This window comes from Myxocyprinus asiaticus, chromosome 18, assembly GCF_019703515.2.
Source record: "Myxocyprinus asiaticus isolate MX2 ecotype Aquarium Trade chromosome 18, UBuf_Myxa_2, whole genome shotgun sequence".
NCBI classification, from domain to species: domain Eukaryota; kingdom Metazoa; phylum Chordata; class Actinopteri; order Cypriniformes; family Catostomidae; genus Myxocyprinus; species Myxocyprinus asiaticus.
In genome coordinates, this window is record NC_059361.1 from 39,342,647 (window position 1) to 39,366,708 (window position 24,062).

The following is a 24,062-nucleotide window of genomic DNA, read 5'->3' on the forward strand; positions in this document are numbered from 1 at the left end:
CTTAGTCTCAGATCACACCCTGGTGGGTTTAAAGGTGTTGCCACATACGGAGAAAAAGAAATCATATAGTTGGCGCTTTAATGTATCCCTTTTGCAAAATCTAGAATTTAAGAAATGTTAAAGGCAGAAATCAATGTTTATATGGAGACCAACTGGTCCTCAGAATCCTCTGTGGCCATGGCTTGGGAGGCACTTAAGGTGGTTCTTAGAGGTCAGATCATACAGTATACCTCATTCTTCAAAAAATCCAAAGCACGCGAACTCGTGGAGTTGGAAGGGAATATTAAAAGTGCTGAGGCAGAGCTGAAGCACTGAATGTCATCTGATGGCCTCAGAGAATTGACCTGATTTAAATACAGATATAACACTATTTTGTCACGGAAGGTGAAGTTTTGGCTATTCAGGGCAAGACAGTCATACTGTGAGTCGGGGACAAAGAAGGACAATTTCTGGCTAGATATATAAAGCAGAGAGTCTTTTTCTACCATTCCCTCAGTGAAATTTGCTGGTGGTGTAATTTTTACCTCTGCCATTGATATTAATAATGTTTTTAAAGAATTCTGTCTTGATCTCTATAGCTCCACATCTTTGTCTACTGATGAAGATATTAGAAATTTTGTGGAACCATTAGAACTCCCTAAACTGACGACTGAGCAAAGAAATTCTCTTGATTCTGAGATAACCTTGGAGGAGCTTGGCAAAGTAATTAAGGCCTTGCCCACAGGCAAACAATACATTCAATCATAAAGTCTCCTCACATTCATCCTCTCTCAGGGGAGGGGTTTTTGTCTCCTCAGGTGTGAATCACATCAATATTCATGATCATCCACGCCTCCGCGCATATGGCCTTTCTAACACTAAAAGTGTCTTACAAAAGTTAAATAACTATATTGTTTTGTATGAATGAGTGATCAGGATGGTTTTCACATCATTTTTGTAGCAAAAACTCTAGGCTACAAGATCCAGTTCTCAAAGGTCTTGTGAACAAATGTTTAGTATGTGTTATATGGCCTTATTTCAGTGACTTAAAATTTTAGTTTTTTCAAAAACCACGCATAAACGTACATACATGTTGTTCACATATTATTGTAGCCCAGTTTGTGCTGAATACAGTGTTATCAGACTTTAGCCATTAATATGTTTTTAAGCAACTGAAAATAGCACAAATGTCAAGGCATGTCAAAAGTTCTCCAGGGCCCAAAACACCCTCAGACCCCAGAGGGTTAAAGGTAATAGATATAGATGAAAATCAGCAAAACTTTAATTTTAATTTCACAGGATCTTTAAGTATTTGTTTTTTTTTTTACCTAAGAACACCTTTAAAACACGTTAAGTGTTGCATAAAGCCCCTTAAGTGCCATTTTTCTAAATAAACCTTACAGTTGGGAAGTTAAAGGGTTTCAAAAAACAATATGGCTTAGTTTATATAACCAATTGAAGAGTACAGTAGGTCAAGGCGATTTATTTTGCGATAGAGAAACTATTGCAGGAGTACATATTTGACCATCACATAATATGAGAAATCGCCAACAAGCTGGAGGGTGATCTAATAGGAAAACACACACAGAAATGTGCCTAGTATTTTCTGCTCTATGCATCTTATAAACTGTATAAATTGATGCATTAAAATCACATTTACTCAGATAATTGTGCAGATGTGGTCTTTTGGGAATCATTCACCAATGGAGCTTGGCTGTCCTGTCTATTGGACATTTCTTGTACTGCGTCTGAATAAAAACTGCCACCAAAAGGTCATTTTTTTCGATATATCGACCTAAAATTTGGATCAGATGTGGGTTAGACCTGTGGCTTTGATTTAAATTTCAAAGATTGTAAATTTCAGCATAAATGTGATCAGCCCTCATTACCAAACATACAGCTCAAAATCATACAATGCACACAGAAGATATAAGGAAATTCCTGTTTCACATTTTTGCCCTTAATTTAATGCCATGGGAACACCGCTTGATATATCAAAAATCTGTTCACAATTTAGCATATTCAATGTCTTGGTTAAGGTTGCCTAAATTTGGAGACAGTCTCATGAATCCCCTAGGAGTAATCAAAAGTTCAGAGACTGCAATATTAAAAAATACAAAATAGCCAACTTTCTGTTGGGTGGGCCTAATGACTATAATTATGAAAGTTGTCCGGCTTGATGAGAACTATATATGTACCAATTTTGGTGACTGTAGGTGAAAATGGGGGTGCTACAGAGGCTGTCGTTCACACCCATTTTAAACGGGGCACTGCAGAGCCCCCCCTACACGCCTATGTGTGAACTTTTGCCCAGACCTAATGGCCAACGACTCTGATGTGTGTGCCAAATTTCATGCAATTGTAAGCGTGCCAAGTGCTTAAAAACACCCAAATATATGAAGAAATAACAATAATTAATGCGTTGCCATGGAAACATTATTTAAGATATCAAATATCCCTTTACAAATTTACTTCAGCAGTGTTTTGACATTATTCTAAAGAATTTTGAAGCAATTCATGTAAACATAAGAGGGCTATTTCAAAGTCTGTTAAAAGTGCCATACTTCCTGCTGCCAGTTGGTGGCACTCTGACTGTGACCCATAATAGCCATATCGATATGATCAGCCCCCACAAACAGACAGCACCAATATGATTTAAATCATGCAATGCATGCAGAAAATATGGGACACTTCCTGTTTCCCACTTTAGCATCTACAATGTCTTGGCATAAGGTTGCCTAAATTTGGTGATAGTCACATGAATCCCCTAGGAGGAGTATTAAAAATTTCAGGGCCTGCAATTTTCAAAAAAATGCACATTCAATCCAAAATGGCTGACTTCCTTTTGGGTGAAGCTAATGACTGAAATTTTGAAAGTTGTCCAGCTTGATGAGTACAATATATGTAGCAAGTTTTGTGACCGTAGTACAAACTGACCCCACCACTTTATTCAAAAGGTGGCACTGCAGAGCTCCCCAGCCACGGCCATGTGTTAACTTTTGCCCAGGCCTAATGGCCGACAACTCTGATGTGTGTGCAAAATATCCTGAAAATTCAAGCATGCCAAGTACCTCAAAAACATGTGAATATACATAAAAAGGAATAATTACATTTAATGCATTGCCATGGCAACACTATTTAAGATATCAAGAATCCTTTCAGAATTTTAAATCTGCACTGTCTTGACATTATTCTAACATTTTTTGAAGCAATTCAGGTAAACATAAGAGGGATATTTCAAAGTCTGTTGAAAGTGCCACACTTCCTTCCGCCAGTTGGTGGTGCTACGACCATGACCCACAATAGCCACATCAATGTGATCAGCCCGCAAGGCCAAACATTTGGTTCAATTTATATTTAAATCACACGATGCACGCAGAAGATATGAGACACTTGATGTTACTTTATCGCATCGCCATGGCAACATCGTTCAACATACAGTATATTAAAAATTATTTCACAATGTACTTTGACATTGTACATTGTGAACTTTGACTTTGCATTCATTATTCATACGCACAACTGTTTCAATAGCCTTTAAATTAATGTTGGACAAATGAGGACATAAATTAGGTTAGAATACTGCATGTCTGCCCATAGAATAATTATTAAAAGCAAAAATTACCAACTGGTTACCAACAAACAACTATTGATCCACAACGTTGCCACAACGTCGTCATGACGGACTGGCACCATTCCAAAGTTAAGTCTGCATTAGACAATGCAAGAAAACTTATCTAAGGTTAAAATAGACTTACAATAAATCTGTAAACTAAAAACACAATGAGGATTCAATAATTAGGCCTGTTGCCATTATTACATTGTCTGATACTTAAATCTGGTATATGGCCATATATGAACAAATACAATTAAAGTTAATATATTTGAGAATTTATGTACACATTTACATTCCACAAGTGTTACATATATGAAAATTTTCATTTTTGTCATTTAGTCATATACTGTATATTACATATATTAAAAGGTCAATTATATAGATATAAGTAAAAAAAATATTTTTATCCCCTTTTCTCCCAATTTGGAATGCCCAATTCCCACTGCTTAGAAGGTCCTCGTGGTGGCACGGTAGCTCACCTCAATCCGGGTGGTGGAGGACAAGTCTCAGTTGCCTCTGCTTCTGAGACCATAAACCCACGCATCTTATCACGTGGCTCATTGTGCATGACACCGCAGAGACTCCGCATAAGGAGGCTCATGCTACTCTCCGCGACCCATGCACAATTTTCCACACACACCATTGAGAGTGAGAACCACTAATCGCGACCATAAGGAGGTTACCCCATGTGACTGTACCCTCCCTAGCAACCGGGCCAATTTGGTTGCTTAGGAGACCTGGCTGGAGTCACTCAGCACACCTTGGATTCGAACTCGTGACTCCAGGGGTGGTAGTCAGCGAGTAAAAACATTTATGAACATTTACTTTCAGCATACAAGTGTTCAGCATATATTGCCATTTTCAGATTCATAACCTATTGTATTAATAGCACTTCAAATTCTAATCACACTTTATGCACAACTAATGGAGATTTTAAGTGAATGTTAGGGATTCTTTGTTTAAACGCGGGTTTTTGTGTCTCATTCGCAGCACGCAGGGTGAAGATTAAACCCTAGCTGTGATGTATGTGTGCTATCTGCGGTCCTGCGAAAATTTAGAAGGATTTTGATAGTGAACGCACAACATGGAGGAGACTCCTACACTGTTACTATGGAGATTAAACAAATGGCAGCTGTGCATTTGGATATGTTGCGAATGCTTCAAGCATTTCAAGCATTTGTTTTGCCGCTGTCAAACATGAAGGAAAGCGATTTGATTGCCTCAGATTTACGTTTTTTAGCGGAAAATTTGCAGGAATAAAAAAAAAAAGAAAAAAGCTACCGCAAATAATGCAGAGGTTGATTGAGTTTGCAAGATCACAAAATCTATTGTGTCTAGAAGAGATCCCTCATTTGTCAACTTCTCGCACATGTGCAGTCTGTTATGTATAGTCTAAGTATGTGTAACTGCATTCATCATTTAACTGTGTTTATCAAAAGAATGACATATACATTTAAAGATGAGTTTAAGATGGCTATCAAAATAACAATAGCATGCTCATGATATGTGCCGTTTGAAGTCACATAGCAATGATGAGCGCTAGTAAAAGATTATTTTAAATGGTCTGCTTTGATAAAAAGTCATTCTTGATGATCAATTCAAGTTCTAAAATAAATATTTAACATAATAAATTTGATAACTTCATCTCTATGTGTGCTACTCTTGGTCATGAGATATTGTAAGTCAGTGGAAAAGTACATCAATCAGCTCCGGTAAAAGGAGTCTGACTGGGTGGTCTAGTGGTAATTAATTTGCTCATTGTATGAGGTTCTAATCTGTCCATATGAAACTATATATTTTAATTAACAAAGATTGCATCTGCACCTCGGTGGATCTAGTTGGTGGCGCTACGACCATGACCCACAATAGCCACATTTGGCTCAATTTTGATTTAAATCACACGATGTACGCAGAAGATATGAGACACTTCCTTTTTCCCATTTTTTTACGTTATTTTATCGCATCGCCATGGCAACATTATTTGATATATCAAAAATCAGTTTGCATTTTAGCATCATCAATGTCTTGGCATGATGTCTCCCACATTTGGTACTTGTAACATGAAATCCCTAGGAGGAGTATTTAAAACTCCAGAGCATGCATTAATCAAACAATCCAAAATGGCCGACTTCCTGTTGGGTGGAGCTTATGACTGTCAGCGTGAAAGTTGTCCGGCTTGATAAGATCTATATGTGTACAAAGTTTGGTGATAGTAGCTCAAAAGGGATGTGCTACAGAGCCCCCCGAACATAACTATCTTCTAGGTGGCGCTACAGAGCCCCCCTTACACGCCCCCTCCTGCATCTTTGCCCAGCCCTAATGGTCGACATCTCTGATGTGTGTGCAAACTTTCAAGAGTTTTCACGCATGATAAGTACCCCAAAAGTACCGAAAACCTTGAAAAGAAGAAGAAGAAGAAGAACAATAGGGTCTCCACACTTTCAGTGCTTGGGCCCTAATAAACCTTAGAAGAACAATTGGTCCTCTGCAGTTTCAGTGTTTGGGCCCTAATAATAATCCTTACAAGAACATTAGGGTCTCTGTACTTTCAATGCTTGGGCCCTAACTACATATATTTTTACCAAAAAAATTTTTAATGAACAGGGTGAGCAAAAACTTTACTTGTTTATATTTTTGAATATTATTATTCTAGTAGTAGAGTTCTAACTATTATTTTAAGGATTTTTTTTTTTTTTTTTAATACAACAGTAATATATTTGTTACTATTAAGTAATTACTAGTTGTATTTACATATTCACCTTCACCTGGAACTTTTATTGTGGTGGAACACTGAAAGTGCACTGCAGTGTCAGTGTATATTTGACAGTTTACAATGTTCCTTATTACAAAATCTGGTAACACGATGTCACCTCTCTCGTTTTTGTGATACTGTGTCGTGTTTTTAGATTTGTATAATAACTTTAAGAAGCTTCAAATGTTTGGAATGGCGTGAACAGGTGAAGCTGCAGCACTTTGCCTTTACAATGCACGTGATCTGCTCCGAGACTGCTGAAAACAGCATATCATGGGCCTCACGTATGAACACAGAACAATACGTCACCCTTTCACAATGGGGCGCAATCACAGCCTTTTGCGGTTTAATAATCACAAGTTCTTCAGCTAAACTCGGCCTGTACTTACCGAAATACAAACACTGCCCCCAGTGGACGAACCTGGATGTGTTTTTGAACATATGGGCACGTGTTAGCTCCAGTTTCTGAGTGAAATGTTCAGAGTGGCGCCAAAAGCGAGTTGTAAATTGAGTTGTTTCTAGCTGTAAATGATGTTATACAGTGAAGAGGAATGCATATTTGATTGACCATATTCCCTAACCCCAACCCTAAACCTAATTTAATCTTAGAGGGAAAATGATACCTCCGAATCGTGACTGTCATTGATTATGTAAACACGATTACTTTCTGGTTTCAATGTGGGACCTGAATCTGGGTTTCTGAGGCTGCAGATGCAATGTGCTATCAGTAACAATTTAAACGCAACTGATGCAAAAAAATGTCTGATGGGAAATGTTGCTTGTCAGTAACTCGGAGGGTTGATGTCAGACACCAGTATTTAAAACCAGGCAGTCTGACAGAGTGTTGTTAACCCTATAACACTGTATGTATCAAATATGATACACAACATTTGACGGCTACTGTTTAACTATCTGTTCAAGCTGATGAGCCAAACAACCTATGGTATGTATGTTTCTCATGTTTATGGCACCACCTAGTGGTAATTTGTGAAAAATGTTCAATGTCTATATCAATCTATTTAAAATGGCGGCAGACTTGTGTGAAAAGTGACTCTTATGTTGGGATAAATTACAGCTTGTTTTAATAAAGTAAAAGTGACAGTAATGATTATATTGTTACTGATATTTTAAAATGAGTATTTGCTGAATATAAGCAACTTGTTCTGGTAAAAATGTGGTATATTATTTTATTGAAAACCTCCCTTTGAAATCCATGTATCAAATATGATACATGTTTTTGAGGAATATCTCTCAATCACCATTACAATACATTCATGCCCACCAGAAAAGAAAAATCACAGAGCTTTGAAAATTCAGAAATGTACATTTTATTAGATCTATTTAAAGTGTGAACTAATATTTCTGTGTATTTTCATATATGCAGCCTACTCTGTCATTATAAAGATCTCATTATTTTACATTAAAAGCTATTATGATGTCATACCATAAGTTCCTGAGATTCAGTGAAAAAAGTATTACAATTTCACTTTTTTAAATGTCAATTTGAGTGCATAAAATACATATGATAAAAAGTGTTTATTGAAAAAAGAACATTTTATTCATATTGTATTTTATGTGCTGAATTAAACTGTGATACATTTCAATCCATATTTATAGACCAAGGAGAGGAAGTTGTCATGGCCGAACTCTCCATTTGGTATCTCTGAAAAGTCCAGGGAGTCCTCTGAAAATATCTCTGATTTACCACTGAAGCATGTATGGGCTAAGAAAAACTTATATAACAATTGTCCTACACAATGACCTTTAAAGCCTAATGTGATACATCAAAAAACAAAACATACGTGCACATTTTTTTGTTTTTTTGGGGGGGGGGGTTTAATGGTACTAAAAACAGTTGAATGTAAAAAAAAAAATATGAAGAGAATTCATATGCCAGTCTGTTAATACAGACTTGATATTGATATTTTTATCAATATATTTAGATTTTATTAGATATTTTCTCTAATAATTAAAATATCATAAAGGGTCCAAATGTTGTGGGTTTTACTCACTCAGTAACATATTATCCAGTAACCACCCTGGCAGCCACACACAACACCCTAGTATTGTGCAATCAACCTTGGCACGGGTGAGCATCAGTCATATTTTCTTCATGGGTTTCTAATTTTTTTTAATTACTATATCTAGGACTGAAAGACTCATATTTCTTCAAGATTTGTCTGTCTAAATATTTTCACATATCAGCCAGAGATATGTTGAAATATTCTCATGTTACAAAATGAGCAGACTGCCAAACCAGTAAGAATGTATTTTCATTCCCAACCCAAATGTCCTAATGTCCAGCTGTGTGGGTTATGTTTGCCCTGGCATGGTCCTCGCCTTTTCTCTCAGTTTATCTGTCATTTCCTCCCTCATTTTTACTCTTGTCCTCTGTGACCTTTGCTCTTGACTTCTTTGTTGTGTCTCTGTCTGGATTTTTCAAAGCCTTCTCTCTCAGAGGCCCAGTTAGTTGATCCATTATATCTTTCTGCTGATGATGATGATGGTTTTGACGAGGTTTAGAATATCTCTTATGCTTGTCCTGGCTCTGCAGCTCAGAGGAACAACGTTTGGAGAGACACTCACCCAATCATAGGTAAAAGACATCTCATATATCCACACATACACATATCGTCCAAAACAGGGGTTCTCAACTGCTGGGTTCTCATAGGATTGCGGACAGCAATAAAAAATCATGTGAAATGCAGGTAATAAAATGCAACTAACCATATAATACTGCAAAGTTAGAATAGCAAAATAAGTAGGTTTATTATCTTTAAAATGGAAGGAGAAAGTTGTTCACATATCTTTTTTGTTATGGATGTCAAAGCCTGGACATCCACAAACATAAAGTGCCACCTCTATGTTTTTGCAAGTCTCAGTAAGTAGGGGGCTATAAGCACTACTCCAGCTGTACAGACAACAAACCGACAGCTGATCAAAGCCAGCTGGATAGAACAGAATGCAGGAGTCTTGAGACAAATTTTTGTAAAGTTTCAAAATGCATTTAACTTGTGTTAAATTGTGTTAAAATTAACACAGTGTCCTAAAAAAGCAGCTTTTATGGCTAGAGACTCTGATAACCAGTGAACGTGACACAACCACAGTGACATGCACCAAAACATCTATTTTTATTTTTATATACTGAATTAATGTATTAGCAAATATTGATATATCTGAATAATTGTGATTAATGTGATTAATTAATTGCCATATCATGTTAATTCTATTAAAACTTTTGTCACTTGGCCAAATTAGGCAGATGACAACATTCCCTCGAAAAATCATAAGCAAAACTATGCAAGGTAAATAAATAATAGCTAAATAAAAATATGACCCAGACTACATTTAATACGGGTAAATTGCTGCAAGGATAAACATGGTTTGTGCTGACCTCGGTGCATTCTATGCGGTAACCTTGTTTTGGCTGCTGAAAGCATAAAACCAATGAAATTTAAGAGACATTTAAAGCTAAAATTGATCATTTTCCTACTTAGCTACTGTCATGTAATATAAATACATTTCAATGTTTGATTTTTTTATATTTGTTTATTTTTGTACAATATTCAATTTTGGCACTGTGTTGGGTCGCAACGTGATGCCCAATGTACAATCTGGATCCTGAAGCAAAATCACTTGAGAAACTTTGGCGCACACAACAGAGGGCACATGCACACACTTCCAGCTAACCAAAAGCCAGGGCTGAAATACATGTAGGTGCTGTACAACGAATTACAAAGTGAGTCCAGTCATTTCAAATAGAGAATTTTAATTGGAGTTGGCTAGTATGCCATCACACATTTCAGATACATTTATACTGCCAAGCAGGGATGTGACTAGAATCTGCTAAGATCAGGTGCTAAGCCCATGGTCCCTTTTAGACATAAGAGGTATACTGTGAATTAAGTTTTTCTGATTGAGTTTCCAGCCCTGCTAAATGCTTAACCCCCTTGCAAATACAGTTATATTTGCTAAAAGTGTATATCATTCTTAGGACATTTAACCATTATTAATTATCCAATAATAATAATAATAATAATTATTATTATTATTATAATAATAATAAATGTATTTCTAAATGCCTGTTAAAGGTAGCTCACACAAAAATTTTAATTCTATCATAATTTTCTCACCCTCATGATGTTCCAAAACTATGTGAATTTCTTTCTTTAATGGAACTCAAAAGGAAATGTTAGGAGGAGATGCATGTTAGTCTCAGTCAGTCTTCGCTAGGGCTGTAACGATACACGAACCGCAACCGAAATCGCGATACAAACATCCACGATCCCGTGTCGCGGTTCGAGAAGACCGAAACGCAACACATGCCCCTCTCCAACCCCAGCAGCCTGCCATCAGTTACAGATGCAGCCCCTTGAGCTCTTTACACACACTACAATAAAATTAGGGTGACCATGCGTCCTCTTTTTCCCAGACATGTCCTCTTTTTCGGACCTTAAAAAAGCATACGGCCGGGATTTCTAAATTTGCGAAAATGTCCGGGATTCGGCTTTAGTTGCATTATGATGTGCATCTGGTCTAATACTTCATTGTGTGTGTGCACATATTTGCATTGCTTTAACCCCTCTTTGTAAGTCCCGCCTTCTAGCACACCAGTTGGTCGATTATAAGAGGCTTGCAGCAACTGTTGGCCAAATTCCTGCCTGTCAATCTCTCCGCGAACGCGCGAAGCAGTTGCTTGACAGTAACAGCAAATGACAGCTGAGTGGAAACAATGCCCAAACGAAAGTGTAGATTTACAGAAGATTTGCACAAAACATTCCCATGCTTTCGTCCAGGTCGAGATCCATGGGAAGCAGAATGTATGACATGTAAAGCTGGCACTTATGTGTTAGTTGCTAATAAAGGTGCAAGTGATTTAGAAGCACACATTATCTCTGTGAAGCATAAAGGGTCAGCAAAAGGTGAAAGTTCATCAGGTAAATTAACGGACTACTTTTTGCAACCAGGTAAAATTGTTATCACATTGCTTCATTTTCCATGGCCATTCAATTTAATAGTAATAGTAAATGAAGGTACAGTCATGGCATCAAATATTTTATTTTAGTACATGGACATTCAAAAGAATGTTGGAAATTTGTATTTATTTATATATATTTATGTTATGCTAATAGAGTGTCTTTTTCACTGTATTAAAGTTTGCATTCATAGTAACACTGTTTTGAACCCTATTACTCAAAACCTCTGCCCTAGTACTTTATGAGAACCAGTAAAGTAAAAAGACAATTTATTTTTGAGCTGCTTGAGGGAGTAGAGAGTAACGTCTAGCATGAAGATTTGCGAATCGGTTAAGAACGGCATCTTTATGGTACAAAGGGGCTAAATTAAAGGCACACCGTGGTAAATGGAAGATTTGATTGTATTTTTTTCTGAACCACTGTATGGCACTTAAACCCACCACAGCATTTTTAAACTTTTTTAAACATCCACTTTTCACTATGCAATATGAAATTTGGCTGATCCATGATGTGGTCATGTGCAAAAACATATAGTTGACTCTGAGGGAATTTGATCTAATATATAATTTATTTGAAAGTGTAGATTTATGTAGCTTTGTAGATTTACACTGATCAGCCACAACATTAAAACCACCTGCCTAATATTGTGTAGCTCCTCCTCGTGCCGCCAAAACTGTGCCAACCCACATCTCATAATAGCAATCAGAGATGCTGTTCTTCTCACCACAAATGTACAGAGCGGTTATCTGAGTTACCGTAGACTTGCATCAGACTTGTCAGTTTGAACCAGTTTGGCCATTCTCTGTTGACCTGTCTATCAACAAGGTGTTTCCATCTGCAGAACTGCTGCTCACTGGATGTTTTTTGTTTTTGGCACCATTCTGAGTAAATTCTAGAGACTGTTTTGCATGAAAATCCCAGGAGATCAGCAGTTAAAGAAATACTCAAACCAGCCCATCTGGCACCAACAATCATCCATGCGATTATCTAATCAGCCAATCGTGTAGCAGCAGTGCAGTGCATAAAATCAAGCAGATACGGGTCAGAAGCTTCAGTTAATGTTCACATCAACCATCAGAATGGGAAAACATTTTTATCTCAGTGATTTGGAGCGTGGCATGACTGTTGGTGCCAGATGGGCTGGTTTGAGTATTTCTGTAACTGCTGATCTCCTGGGATTCTCACGTTTTTAATCAAAACACAAACCACTTTTATAATTTTACCCCTCAAATTGTGTTGCCTTATTAATGCTCAATAATAAAAAAAGAAAATTCTGTAATCATACACTGTGAGATTAGTAAACAACACATTTTCCTTAAGGTGTGCATTTAGCTCTGTTGTACCCTATAATGCAGTGCCTGCACCTGCCTACCATTTCTTGATGCCATCGTCCTTTGAATGTATTGGATCCTGTTCTCCCTGAGACTCCCTGTTGCCGTGATGCAGTGGCGGGCCGTGCATTTAAAGTCTAGGCCTTCAGTGTGATTCATGCCATTAAGAAAACACAGTTTCACAATGAATAAGACACCCTATGCCTTTGGGCATCATACATTATGTCTCAGCTAACTAGTAATACCAACTGACATTTTAAAAACACGTCCACGCACGAAAGCCAGAACTTGAAATGACACTTAATGCTCAAGCAAGCCTAATTTTAACTGCAGCATGACTGTTTTGTGAAATGAACGTCTCCCGAATAATTTTTCATATGAATGAAAAGGAAAAAACTATCTAATAATATTTGCGATTTCAATGTTGCTTGCAATAAATTTCGTTTCGTCAGGGTACACGGTTATGCTGCATTCCATTCAAGTTGGATGTGGGATATTCCTACTTGATATCTCCAACCATAAATGCATTCCATTCCCCGATATTCAGAACTGCAATGCTCCCGTTAGCTTAGCAGTGGTTTGACTCTCATTAGAGATGTCTCCTAGCAACCCAACTGATAAACAATGCTGCAGCGCTAGCATTTGTGCTTCAGGTGTACGATTATCAAAAGAGATTATAAGAGCCTACAAATTGTAATTCTGACTTCAAGATGCATTCCATTGCACTTTTCCTAGTAGGAAGTTGTAAAATCCGATTTTCCGAGTTGAATGGAACGCAGCTCAAAACTTGATCCGACACTGAATGCTCAAGCAGCCTAATTTACTTAGGACCTAATTTACTTAATATCACACGATCATGCAGAACATCTCATGTTTTTTAATCCATAAGGATCTTTTTGTCAATGGCGATAGCGGCAGTAATGACGATCCCGCGCTCTTCGCTTTCAAATTACGTACGTCACTTAAAGCGTGATTGCGTCACTCAAGGCCAGCTAGAAGGCCTCAACATATCCTAAAGATCACACCCACCAAGAACAAATAAATAAATCTGATTGGCTGATGAATCTGACAATCTGACTTTAGTTGCCCATTCATTTGCACTGTTGATGGATTCTGTGGAAATTCTGTAGGCCTGACAGGGTGGAGCTCAGACTCACGTGCTGCTTCGGGCATGCGATTTGTGAAACAGTTGTCACACTTCGCTTGTAAGCATCAAGGAATAAATTCTGACTGGATAAACTTTTTGTTTTTCTCTATTTGTTTGTAGATTACTTAAGAGTGGAAAGCAATTAAAAATACATAGGCAAAAAGGTGATTGAGAATGAAAGGATGAAAAATATTTATATATTTGGCATGTTAGGCCAGCAGAGAAGGCTTTTGCTGGCCCTGAGAATTCGCCACTGACAAAGTTGCTCTGACCCAGACAGTGATTGTCATGCGCGAAGAGATTATGGTGCCTTATTTAATTACACATTTCATGTTCACACACAGACAGTCACTTGTCCATGCATATTCCTGCAATTAACATCACTTTGCTCAATTAGACATATTTTAGGTTGTATTTTTAATAGAGTGTCCTATGTTTGCTTTTTCATTCAATTAGGCTGGGATTCACTTTAACGTTTTAGTAGTGCTTTAAAATATGTAACTTAATGAACTCCATTTGTTGATACACTGAACAAAACATGACCTACAAACAGACTCTGAAACTTCTAGCTCCACAGAGCAATGCGGTTTTAATTTAAAGATGTTTGTGATGTTTCCTTTATGGTTGAAGGATATTCTTATTGTAGTTATTTTGAGTGCTTTGTTGCTTTCAGCATTAGTTTTATTTGATTACCGCCCCAGGTATTGTGGTCAAGTATTGGATAGTAGGCTGTAAAGTTTCAGCAGGGACGGATTATTCACCGGGCCGATTGGGCCATTTCTCAGGGGCCTCTAAACCCAAAAGTCCCCAAGCTCTAAATCAATAATTTTTTTATTTTGAGAAATCTATTATAAATACACGTAAATGTCAGCCTTATGTGAAATACTATTTGTTCGGCCGGACTACAGCAGCACGAGCACAGGCACTTGAGTGCGCGCTCAAGGAATCTGCATCTCACAGGTGCAGCGCTTTTATTAGGACTACAGAGAACAGCGTCTGATTTATAAAATGCTCCCAAACACAAAGATAATGTGCACTTTACCCTGGCTTTGTACAAAGCTGATGGTTTAAATTCATATAAGCGAAAGAATTCGTGCAACAGTATAGATGACTTTAAAATGTTTAAGTCCTGCATGCATTTAATGTTTAATGATAAAGTGAAAGATGCCTTAATACCATAACTATGTGCACGGTAACCTTTTGTAATATTTGGTTAACCGCGAGAGTTCACGAACGGTTATTCTGTTATTTGTCGGGAGTCGGGACATGGGAATTAAGAACGTTTATTGCCATGGATGTGTCAAACACAATCTCAGATAGCGGAGAATAAAGTGCACAGTGAGCTATGAGACTAAATAGTAGAGTTGGGGACTCAGACTCGAGTCCGAGTTGGACTTGCCACAGACACTTGTCACGGACATGGATGTAGGCTTCTGTAGTCTCTTGTGGTCCATGCAGTGTTGTTGGGGGAAAAAAAGCGTTATTAGCAACTCTAAACAGATAAACAGCACCTATTTATTATTGATTGGCTATTTTCAAAGCATTGACGAACTGCTTAAAATACATTCTTTTACAGCATTTGTCCACCATTCACAACATTCAACCATGCACAATACAATATTAGGATATTTTGGGCAGTGAAATGTTTTGTTTATAATTTAATTATAGACTATAAAATAAATGTATTGTTCAATGACAGAGTTTGTGTATGAAGCTAAATTTCACGTTACGAGATGAATTTAGTTGGTTATGACGTTTTTATTTTAAATGTTTATTTTATTTTATTTTTATTGTAAACCACTGGGTAATTTATGCACGTCTTTTTTTAGTCTATATCTCTGACAATTTTGAAGGACAATTCTGTTAAATTTATGACTCAAAATTATTATTCTCCATGTTTTTGCGGTTAAAGAAGAGCTCAATTAAATATTAAAGATTTCAGACTGATTGCAGACCATCGCGGCTGCCGCTCAAGCAAATATCAATTATTATTATTATTTGTATCTTCTGCGGCAGCTGCTGCGAAACACACACGGATGCATCAGGGATTTAGGTACACGAGCAGCACGCAGAACTGTCCTGCATTGTGCGGTTTCCCGCAAATTAACTAGAAAATCATGTCCATGACGACATGGCCCTAATATTATCAGTGGGCCTTTCCGGTGTTTTTGGATGTAGCATTTGCAGTCAAATCGTGAGACGTAACATCTCAGCGAGTTCTAATTACTACTGTGTTGACATTTGTATGTACTGTATTTTCGGCAGATAGAGAAAAGATTCAGAAAGAAATCTCAGTATAGATTTGTTTAGATAGGGATAAATTTAAATAAAACTAAATGAAATCGAATTGACAAATTGAAAATGAAGTAGAAAAACAAAAACAAAATTAAAATTAAAATTAGAAACAATAATAACTCTGTTTTAATGACTAACGCTTTGTTTCTTTAGTCTATGTTTGAGGGGAAAAAGCAACAGATAATTGAAATGTCAACAGAAAGCAATAAGAAGTGTGTTGAAAGACAGTTTTGTCTTCATACACCTAAAGCACATGCTTTCATTCTGAAACCACTTTGAAGTCTGTTCTGCATGATACTAATCATAATATATATATATGAAAGGCAACAGAGGTGTTTTTGTTACATTTCTATTGGCAAACTGTTTTTCTTAGTTGTGAAGCTTAAAATATTGATGTTGAGTTTACGGTTACAATTGTAATTCAGATTCATGACAGATTCATTCGGACTCAGACTCGACTCGGACTCGGCCTGTTATGGACTCGGTCTTGAGTCCGACTTGGCCCCATTTGGACTTGGATTCAACTCGACTTGATTGTTTAAAGACTCGGACTTGACTAAGGTGGACTCGAATCCAACACTACTAAACTGCACAATAGGCCTACATAAATCATTAAATGATAAAATCACATTAAAGTCTAACAAAAATAATCTCTGTCACTGCCTGCAACCGGCCCCATTTCCCAGGAATCCATTTAAAAGGAATCTACTCCTGCCTCTCTTCTCTTCCTCTCCAAGACACCCACGTTACAGCAACATAGCAGGAATATTCTTAATCAATGGAAAATGCGTAATTCTGCCCGGGCAGGTTCATTTTCCACGAGGCAGCGAACGCTAGGCTTTATAAGCCTCTTCGGATGCTTTGACTTTTTAAATGATTCAGCAATTAACTTGTGTAATTACTGTCTGCACACCAGGGCAAAATGGGGAAAACACACACTGTTTAAGCGCTGAAACTTTGCCAGATGAAAAACAATCTGGAATCATGTGTAACAATCACATTAAGTTCTCTTTGCAGCCTGAACTTCATCAGAATGTCGATTTGTGACACCAGCTCTGAAAAAGCTTGATGCAGCACATAAATGGTGAAACAGAATACAGGTGTTTTGAGGTACATGGTGTACCGGCCCATAGGCCTTTCAGTTCTTAATCTGTCCTTGAGTTTCAGTACGCACAAAACAGCTTTGCATCATGTAAAAGTATATTTTAACTAACATTGTCTATCATACAATATGTGATCAAATCAGTCAGAAACCAGCATGCTGGAGATAAAACAGACTGAAATTTTAATATCAGCCTCCAAATATAATTTTATGAGAGTAAAGACTTGTTTTTATTTATTTATATACTGCCAAGGACACACTTTAATATAAAATATAAAAATGTTCAACCCAAAGATGCACTCAAAACTCAACACCAAAACTCCCTCTTTAGTACAAGAACATTTTACAGTATGTATAAAATCCAAAAAAACATATATAACAGAGAAAATTATTTTTATAAAACAAAAATTCACACATCCTATCCCTTGCTTTAAAAAGTGCTTTTAAATTGTCAGTAAATATTCAAGTTGCATCAGAAAAACATAGTGATGAAACTATGAAATAAACAGATTGAGCAAATGAAAATATTAGTTGGTATGTTAATTAAAACTGACACAGTCTACAACTGAGTTTAATCATTTGAGTTACTGTATGAGCTTTAGCCCTTTATGACATAGTGTGATAAATTAGAGCTGTGTTTATATTCAACAGCCATAGTGAGACCTATTTTAATTCTACAACTTATTATATTCAATATGTACATTCCCAACACATTTAATGTGATGTATTTCCGAGTGCAACAGAAAATGCATCAGGAAATAATGTAGGGCGACATGAGGATTTCATTGGATTGCAATTGAAATGCAATGATATGATTGGTTAATATTATTTCTCCCCACCCATACAGCCTTGGTGACATCGGCAGAAAAGCAGTTTTTTTGATGACAGATTATGAAAACTTACACTTTTCAAACTTTTCTTCCTTTAGAATCATGTGCACTGATAAACTGTGCAAAATAAGACCAGGAACATTTATTAAGATTAGAGCAATTAGGGTCCATTTTGATTTCATGTTGACTTTTAGGAGAGTCAAGTGTTAGGTTTGGTTTGCATTTGGATCACAGACTGGTATCAGAGAAGCTGGAAGTTCTAGGCAGTGAAGCTGGAGGTTTTGTAGGGAAGAAGGTTGTAGAGGGGGGCAAAAGGAGGAGGGTTGGGTTGTGTATGGGATGTATCTGATGATGTTCTCTGAGGAACACTGGATTCTGCTGGTGTCTGGGCTGCTGGAGAAACATAGAGTGAAGCCCTCTGCGGGTTGACAGGAAGAAAGATGAAGAAATTAGTTACTCATCAGGGTTAGGAGAAACAGAATACATGCAATGGCGTTACATATTTGAAATACAAAATATTAGTAACTGTATTCCATTACAGTAACTATTTAAATTTTTGGTAATCAGAATACAGTTACATTTAAAAAGTATTTTTTATTACTGAAGAGATTACTTTGCATTTTATCGTCATTTGTTTCAGTTAACAGTTGGAAAACATTTATCCATATAAATGATGTGATCTGAGAAACGTTTGAACAGCGGTGAGTTCCATTCATACGAGCAGACAATGGGCAATCTCACACTGTTATAAGTGAAAAGAAGGAAAAGATGTCATTAAAGGCATAGTTCACCCAAAAATGAAAATTTCAGTCATTGTTTACTCACCGCTGTGTTGTTATAAGCCTATATGACTTTCTTTTTCTTTTTTCTATTAATATTTTTATTGATTCATACAATAAACAAAGAAAAGCAAAACATATATCACAGAATCAACATTTAACCCCCACCACTACCCCTCCTCCTCCCAATCCCCACCCTGACCCCCAACAAACATTCCTGTGGTCACATATGTGTATACACACACACACACACACACACACAAATAAAATAAAAATATATATATAATAAACACATTTATAAATATACTTCTCTCTCCACTGCCCCTCCCTGACAGCCTTCCAAGAATGCTAAATTCAGTAGTTCGTATGTTAATGTAATCTTGTGTTAAAGCAGTAAACGTATTTGGCTTGCTGTTCGTATACTGGAGGGCTTGGAGCTCGAGACTCGACTCGAGTCCTGATTACCCCCCTGGACTTTACTTATTTAGATAATGAATCTAGAGAATAGGTGGAGATGGGGTGGAGGTGGGATGTCAGGAGAGTTGTCACAGAAAGCAGGTAAGCAATGGCTTATATACTCCTGCTCGTTGGCTGTGATTTGTCAGATTAAAATTAACATGCTCCTCCCGAACCTCTGTTAATTAACTCCATTAGTTGCCCCATTTCCCAACAAATGCATCCAAGTTCCCCAGTCTTCTAGATGATGCTTCCTCTAAAGCCGCCACCCTCCCCATCTCCATGTACCACTCCTGAAATGGGGGTGCTCCAGCCAACTTCCATGCCTTTAAAACGACTTGTCTGGCGATCATAACACTGGTTAGAACCCAATTTTTTATGTGTTTATTCCCAATATTGATGACCGCCCCATTGCCTAAAATACAGTGTCTGGGGCAAAATTACATTTGATTTAAATTTTATTTAAATTTGCCCAATACCTCACACACAAACTCTGAACATTCAACCAAAATTCTTGGATCTTAACACACCACCAAAAAACATGGGTTTTGTCTCCATCTTCTGAGTGACATCACCAGCAGGTGGGTGTGTCTTTAAGACACACCCAGTAATCACCACTCCCACAGTATCTGCCACTTTTAACAGGGGTGTATGCTACTCCCAAAAATAGTACAGAGCAGGTGGCGCAGCTGTAAATACCTAAAGAACTGAGATCTGGGAATCCCAAAATGTTGAACCAAATTTTCAAAGGATCTCAACACTCCACTCTCATATAGGTCACCGAGTGTATTAACCTCCCTCACAATCCACGCAGAAAGGGGAGCCAATTCTGTAGCATAAGATCTAAAAAACTCAGTGGCAAAGCCATCTGGCCCCAGAGCCTTGCCTGTAGGTAAGTCCTTAATTACCTTGCCAAGCTCCTCCAAGGTTATCTCAGAATCAAGAGAATTTTTTTGCTCAGCCATCTGTTTAGGGAGTTCTAATGGTTCCACAAAGTTTCTAAAACCCTCATCAGTAGATGATGACGTGGAACTATAGAAATCAAGATAGAATTCTTTAAAAGCATTATTAATATCAATGGCTGAGGTAAATAATTCACCACCTGAATAGCCAAAACTCCAACTTCCATGACAAAATAGTATTATATCTGTATGTCAATTCTCTGAGGCCATCAGACGACATTCGGTGCTTCAGCTCTGTCTCTGCACTTTTAATATTCCCTTCCAACTCCACAAATTCTCGTGCTTTGGATTTTTTGATGAATGAGGCATACTGTATGATCCGGCCCCTAAGAACCACCTTAAGTGCCTCCCAAGCCACCCCCACAGAGGACACTGAGGACCAGTTGGTCTCCATATAAACATTGATTTCAGCCTTTAACATTTGTTGGAATTCAGGATTTTGCAAAAGGGACACATTAAGGCGCCAAATATATGATTTGAAATTGTAAAAAAAAAAAAATTGTGCTCAGTGATGTCATAAAATGGCAGTTTATGGTGACAACCTCTTCAAGCTTCAAAAGAATGCAAAAGTATAATTCAGAAGTCGAATAAATTATTCCATGAGACTCATGATTAATATGAAAGCATACGATAAGGTTTGGAGAGAAACAAATCGAAATCTAATGTATTATTTAGTAAAAAGTTTCACTGACCGTTGATCTCCTGTGCGTGATCATGATAGGACACGAGAGCAACACTTCACGTAGCCCCCTCGCGACATTGGGGCGTTCAATTGAAAACTTTTTTATCTAAAAACAGGTCATCCACAGCGATAGCGACAACAGAACAAAACACAGCTACACAAAAAACAGAGAAAAGAACTTACTAAACATGTCTGAAGTGTTTGTAGTTGAAGAACTGATGCATTTCTATGCCCAGCCTTATTTTTTAATACGTTTTTGGACCGGTGCCAGTTCACAGCAGACAGAGTTACCAGCACGATGGTGAAAATAGAAAACAAGTGATCAATAGAATGTACCATTGCTCATCACTGCTGGCTAGGACAAAAACTCTGATTCCCATAGAAAATATACTTTTTATCACGTGTCTTTTGCTGTCAGGTTAGGACAATGCGTGACTGTGGCTCTCTGTAGCCTCTTCTATGTTTCTGTTTGATTTCCAAGTACTCCGAAAAATAAGGCTGGGCATAGAAATGCATTAATTCATCGACTACAAACTCTTCAGACATGTTAAGTAAGTTCTGTTCACTGTTTTGTGTGCAGCTGTGTTATGTTCTGTTGTCGCTATTGCTGTGGAGGACCTGTTTTTTGATAAAACAAGTTTTTGCTTGAACGCCCTAATGACACGAGGACACTGCGTGAACTGTTGCTCTCGTGTCCTATCATGAACATGCACAGAAGTTCAATGGTCAATGAAGATTTTCACTAAATAATACATTAGATTAGATCGTATGCTTTAATAGCAATCATGAGTCTCATGGAATAATTTATTAGACTTCTGAATTATACTTTTGCGTTCTTTTGAAGCTTGTAGAGGTGGTCACCATAAACTGCCATAGTATGACATCACTGAGCACAACATTTCTCCTTTGTGTTAAGAAAAAGAAAGAAAGTCATATGGGGTTATAACAACACAGGGGTGAGTAAACAATGACAGAATTTTCATTTTTGGGTGAACTAATCCTATAAGGAACTTCCGCTTGGGAGCTTAATAGAGAAACTGCAGCATGTTTCTAAAGCTTTACAGAAAACTGTTAGAAATGCTTTGACAGATGAAACATGAATCCAGTAAATACATGATTGAAAATATATGGTTTGTGAATGTTTTTATGCAGTTTGGTTATTTTTACAAGAATAATGTGTGCTTATATATAAGGGAATGCCTTTAGCATTGTATAGAAAGCTACATATAATATATATATAATATATAATATATATATTTTCTGCCTCAATCTATGAACAGAATCCACATACGATCCGAAAAAAGATGTCGTTGTATACACTGTGGGTTTCAGAAGTAAGTTTTGAGCAGCAGAAATAGTTAACCTATAACCTTGTTTAAATTGTACAATTACTGGGGGGTTTTCTCAGCAGAAAAATCTGAGAAGCAGATGACTTAATAGTCTCCACTTGCTCTCCATTTCATCTCATTGCTATATAAGACAAATGTGAGATATTAAAGAGATCTCGTCTGTGATTTTTCTGTTTTTGCTTTACCTTATTTGGGTAATATTTTCTTTGCTTATTGGTTGTGTTCACATGGAAGTGCCTAGTATCAGTTGCTTAGTGTTATCAGTGTTTGATTTGGCAAGAAGAATATTTTGTGGTGATGCTTCCAAGAGCAACTTAAGTGTGCTCAACAAGGGAGAGGGTACTGAGAGATCTATGATTTGGTATCAGTCAGACTTCTGGCTGTCATTCTCGGCGGGGCACGGGTGTGATCGGGACAAGCCCAAGGATCAGTGTGTTTAGGCAGGGATTTTATAAGGGAATATTGTGGGATTTTGGACAGGAATTGTTCTGTGAATACACAGATCATCAACAGGGGATTTGATGGGAAGTCTCACACTAATTTTATGGTATGCAAAGCTGTCTGCACAATGACTGCATCATACCATAAAATACCATAAAAGTGAGCATAATGTGTGTGTGTGTGTGTGTGTGTGTGTGTGCGTGCGTGTGCGTGTGTGTGTGTGTGTGTGTGTGATGTACTGACAGGGTAGAGCTGGGCTCCGGTGTGTGAGTTGGGGTCCATCAGCAGGGGTGCAGTTGGAGAGAAGCAGTTGCCCCCCTCAAATGAGAGTAGAGATGAGCCCCCCCACTGAGACACATCAGGACAAGCCACCCCACTCTTCTGCAAAGATAACAAAATTAGATTGGTTTTACCCATCAAATACAACACAAATACTACACTATAAGATCTATTTGAAGTTTAAAACTTAAAAAAGGTCAAAATAAATAATTATTCAAAATATTCATCACAAAGGAGATTAGAGTGAGAGTGTGCAATGAGCAATTCTCTCTCTCTCTCTCTTTCTCTCTTTTCCATCCTCATCCCCCTTTTGTTCTTTTGTTCAAATCTGCTCCAGGAGTCACATCGCATTTAGTCATGTTATATGCATTTTCTAGGGTCACTTCCATTAATATGAATTTGAGTTTTCATAAATCTATGAAGATAAGCATAAATCTGAAACCCCATCTTACCAAAACCGCCATTACTTCTTTGATCAAATCCAGTAATATTTATGAACTTTTGGCACCTTGACAAGGTTACATACAGTTGCCATGTTAGCTTGTATTTCCACACTATTTTCATGTTGAGAAGACAAACTCTTGATCATGCTGGCAAAAGTTCCGGCATTATTGCAACACCTTTGGGCTGGACAGCCTCTGTCAACTTAAGTTTTACTTAATAATCTGATTCTGTCAGCCAAAGATTGGCTTTAAGTACAAGATTTATTTTCAATAAGGGGAGCTAATTCATTAATGTGTTGAATTCATCTCCAACACTGGAAAGATTAACACACTCTCATGACGAAACATTACTGGGGCAACTGTTTGCCTGTACTGTAAAACGTTGCCCTTGGTCCGTATGTTGCTTTGATGTCACTCAGATGCCGTATTCAACGAGTATTTCAGTCCTTTATCCAAGGCTACATTTTAAAATTAAATGATTTGAAAATTCTGTCCTTATTTGCTCATTGCTTAAGAATTTAATTTTGATCCCAACTCGCACTCATTTAAAAATGTAAAATTTACACATTATGAAAGCTTTGATGTCAGTAATGTCAAATGTTTAGTCTTTTATACTTTTTAGCATTGATTAGGTTTAGGCATG

At 37.3% G+C, this 24,062-nt stretch overlaps 1 protein-coding gene across 2 annotated transcripts in view; it reads right to left on the reverse strand.

Annotated features, from left to right (window-relative positions):
- Positions 1–17,364: 17,364 nt before the first annotated feature.
- LOC127456462 (transmembrane protein 255B) overlaps positions 17,365–24,062 on the reverse strand; it is a 43,615-nt gene continuing 36,917 nt past the window's right edge. For both annotated transcript variants that reach the window (XM_051724980.1, XM_051724981.1), the window contains exons 8-9: positions 22,941–23,078; positions 17,365–18,446 (exon numbers count right to left, since the gene is read on the reverse strand). In XM_051724980.1, the coding sequence (XP_051580940.1) occupies positions 18,288–18,446; positions 22,941–23,078 (297 nt within the window). In that variant the 3' untranslated portion in view covers positions 17,365–18,287. The remainder of the gene's footprint in view (positions 18,447–22,940; positions 23,079–24,062) is intronic.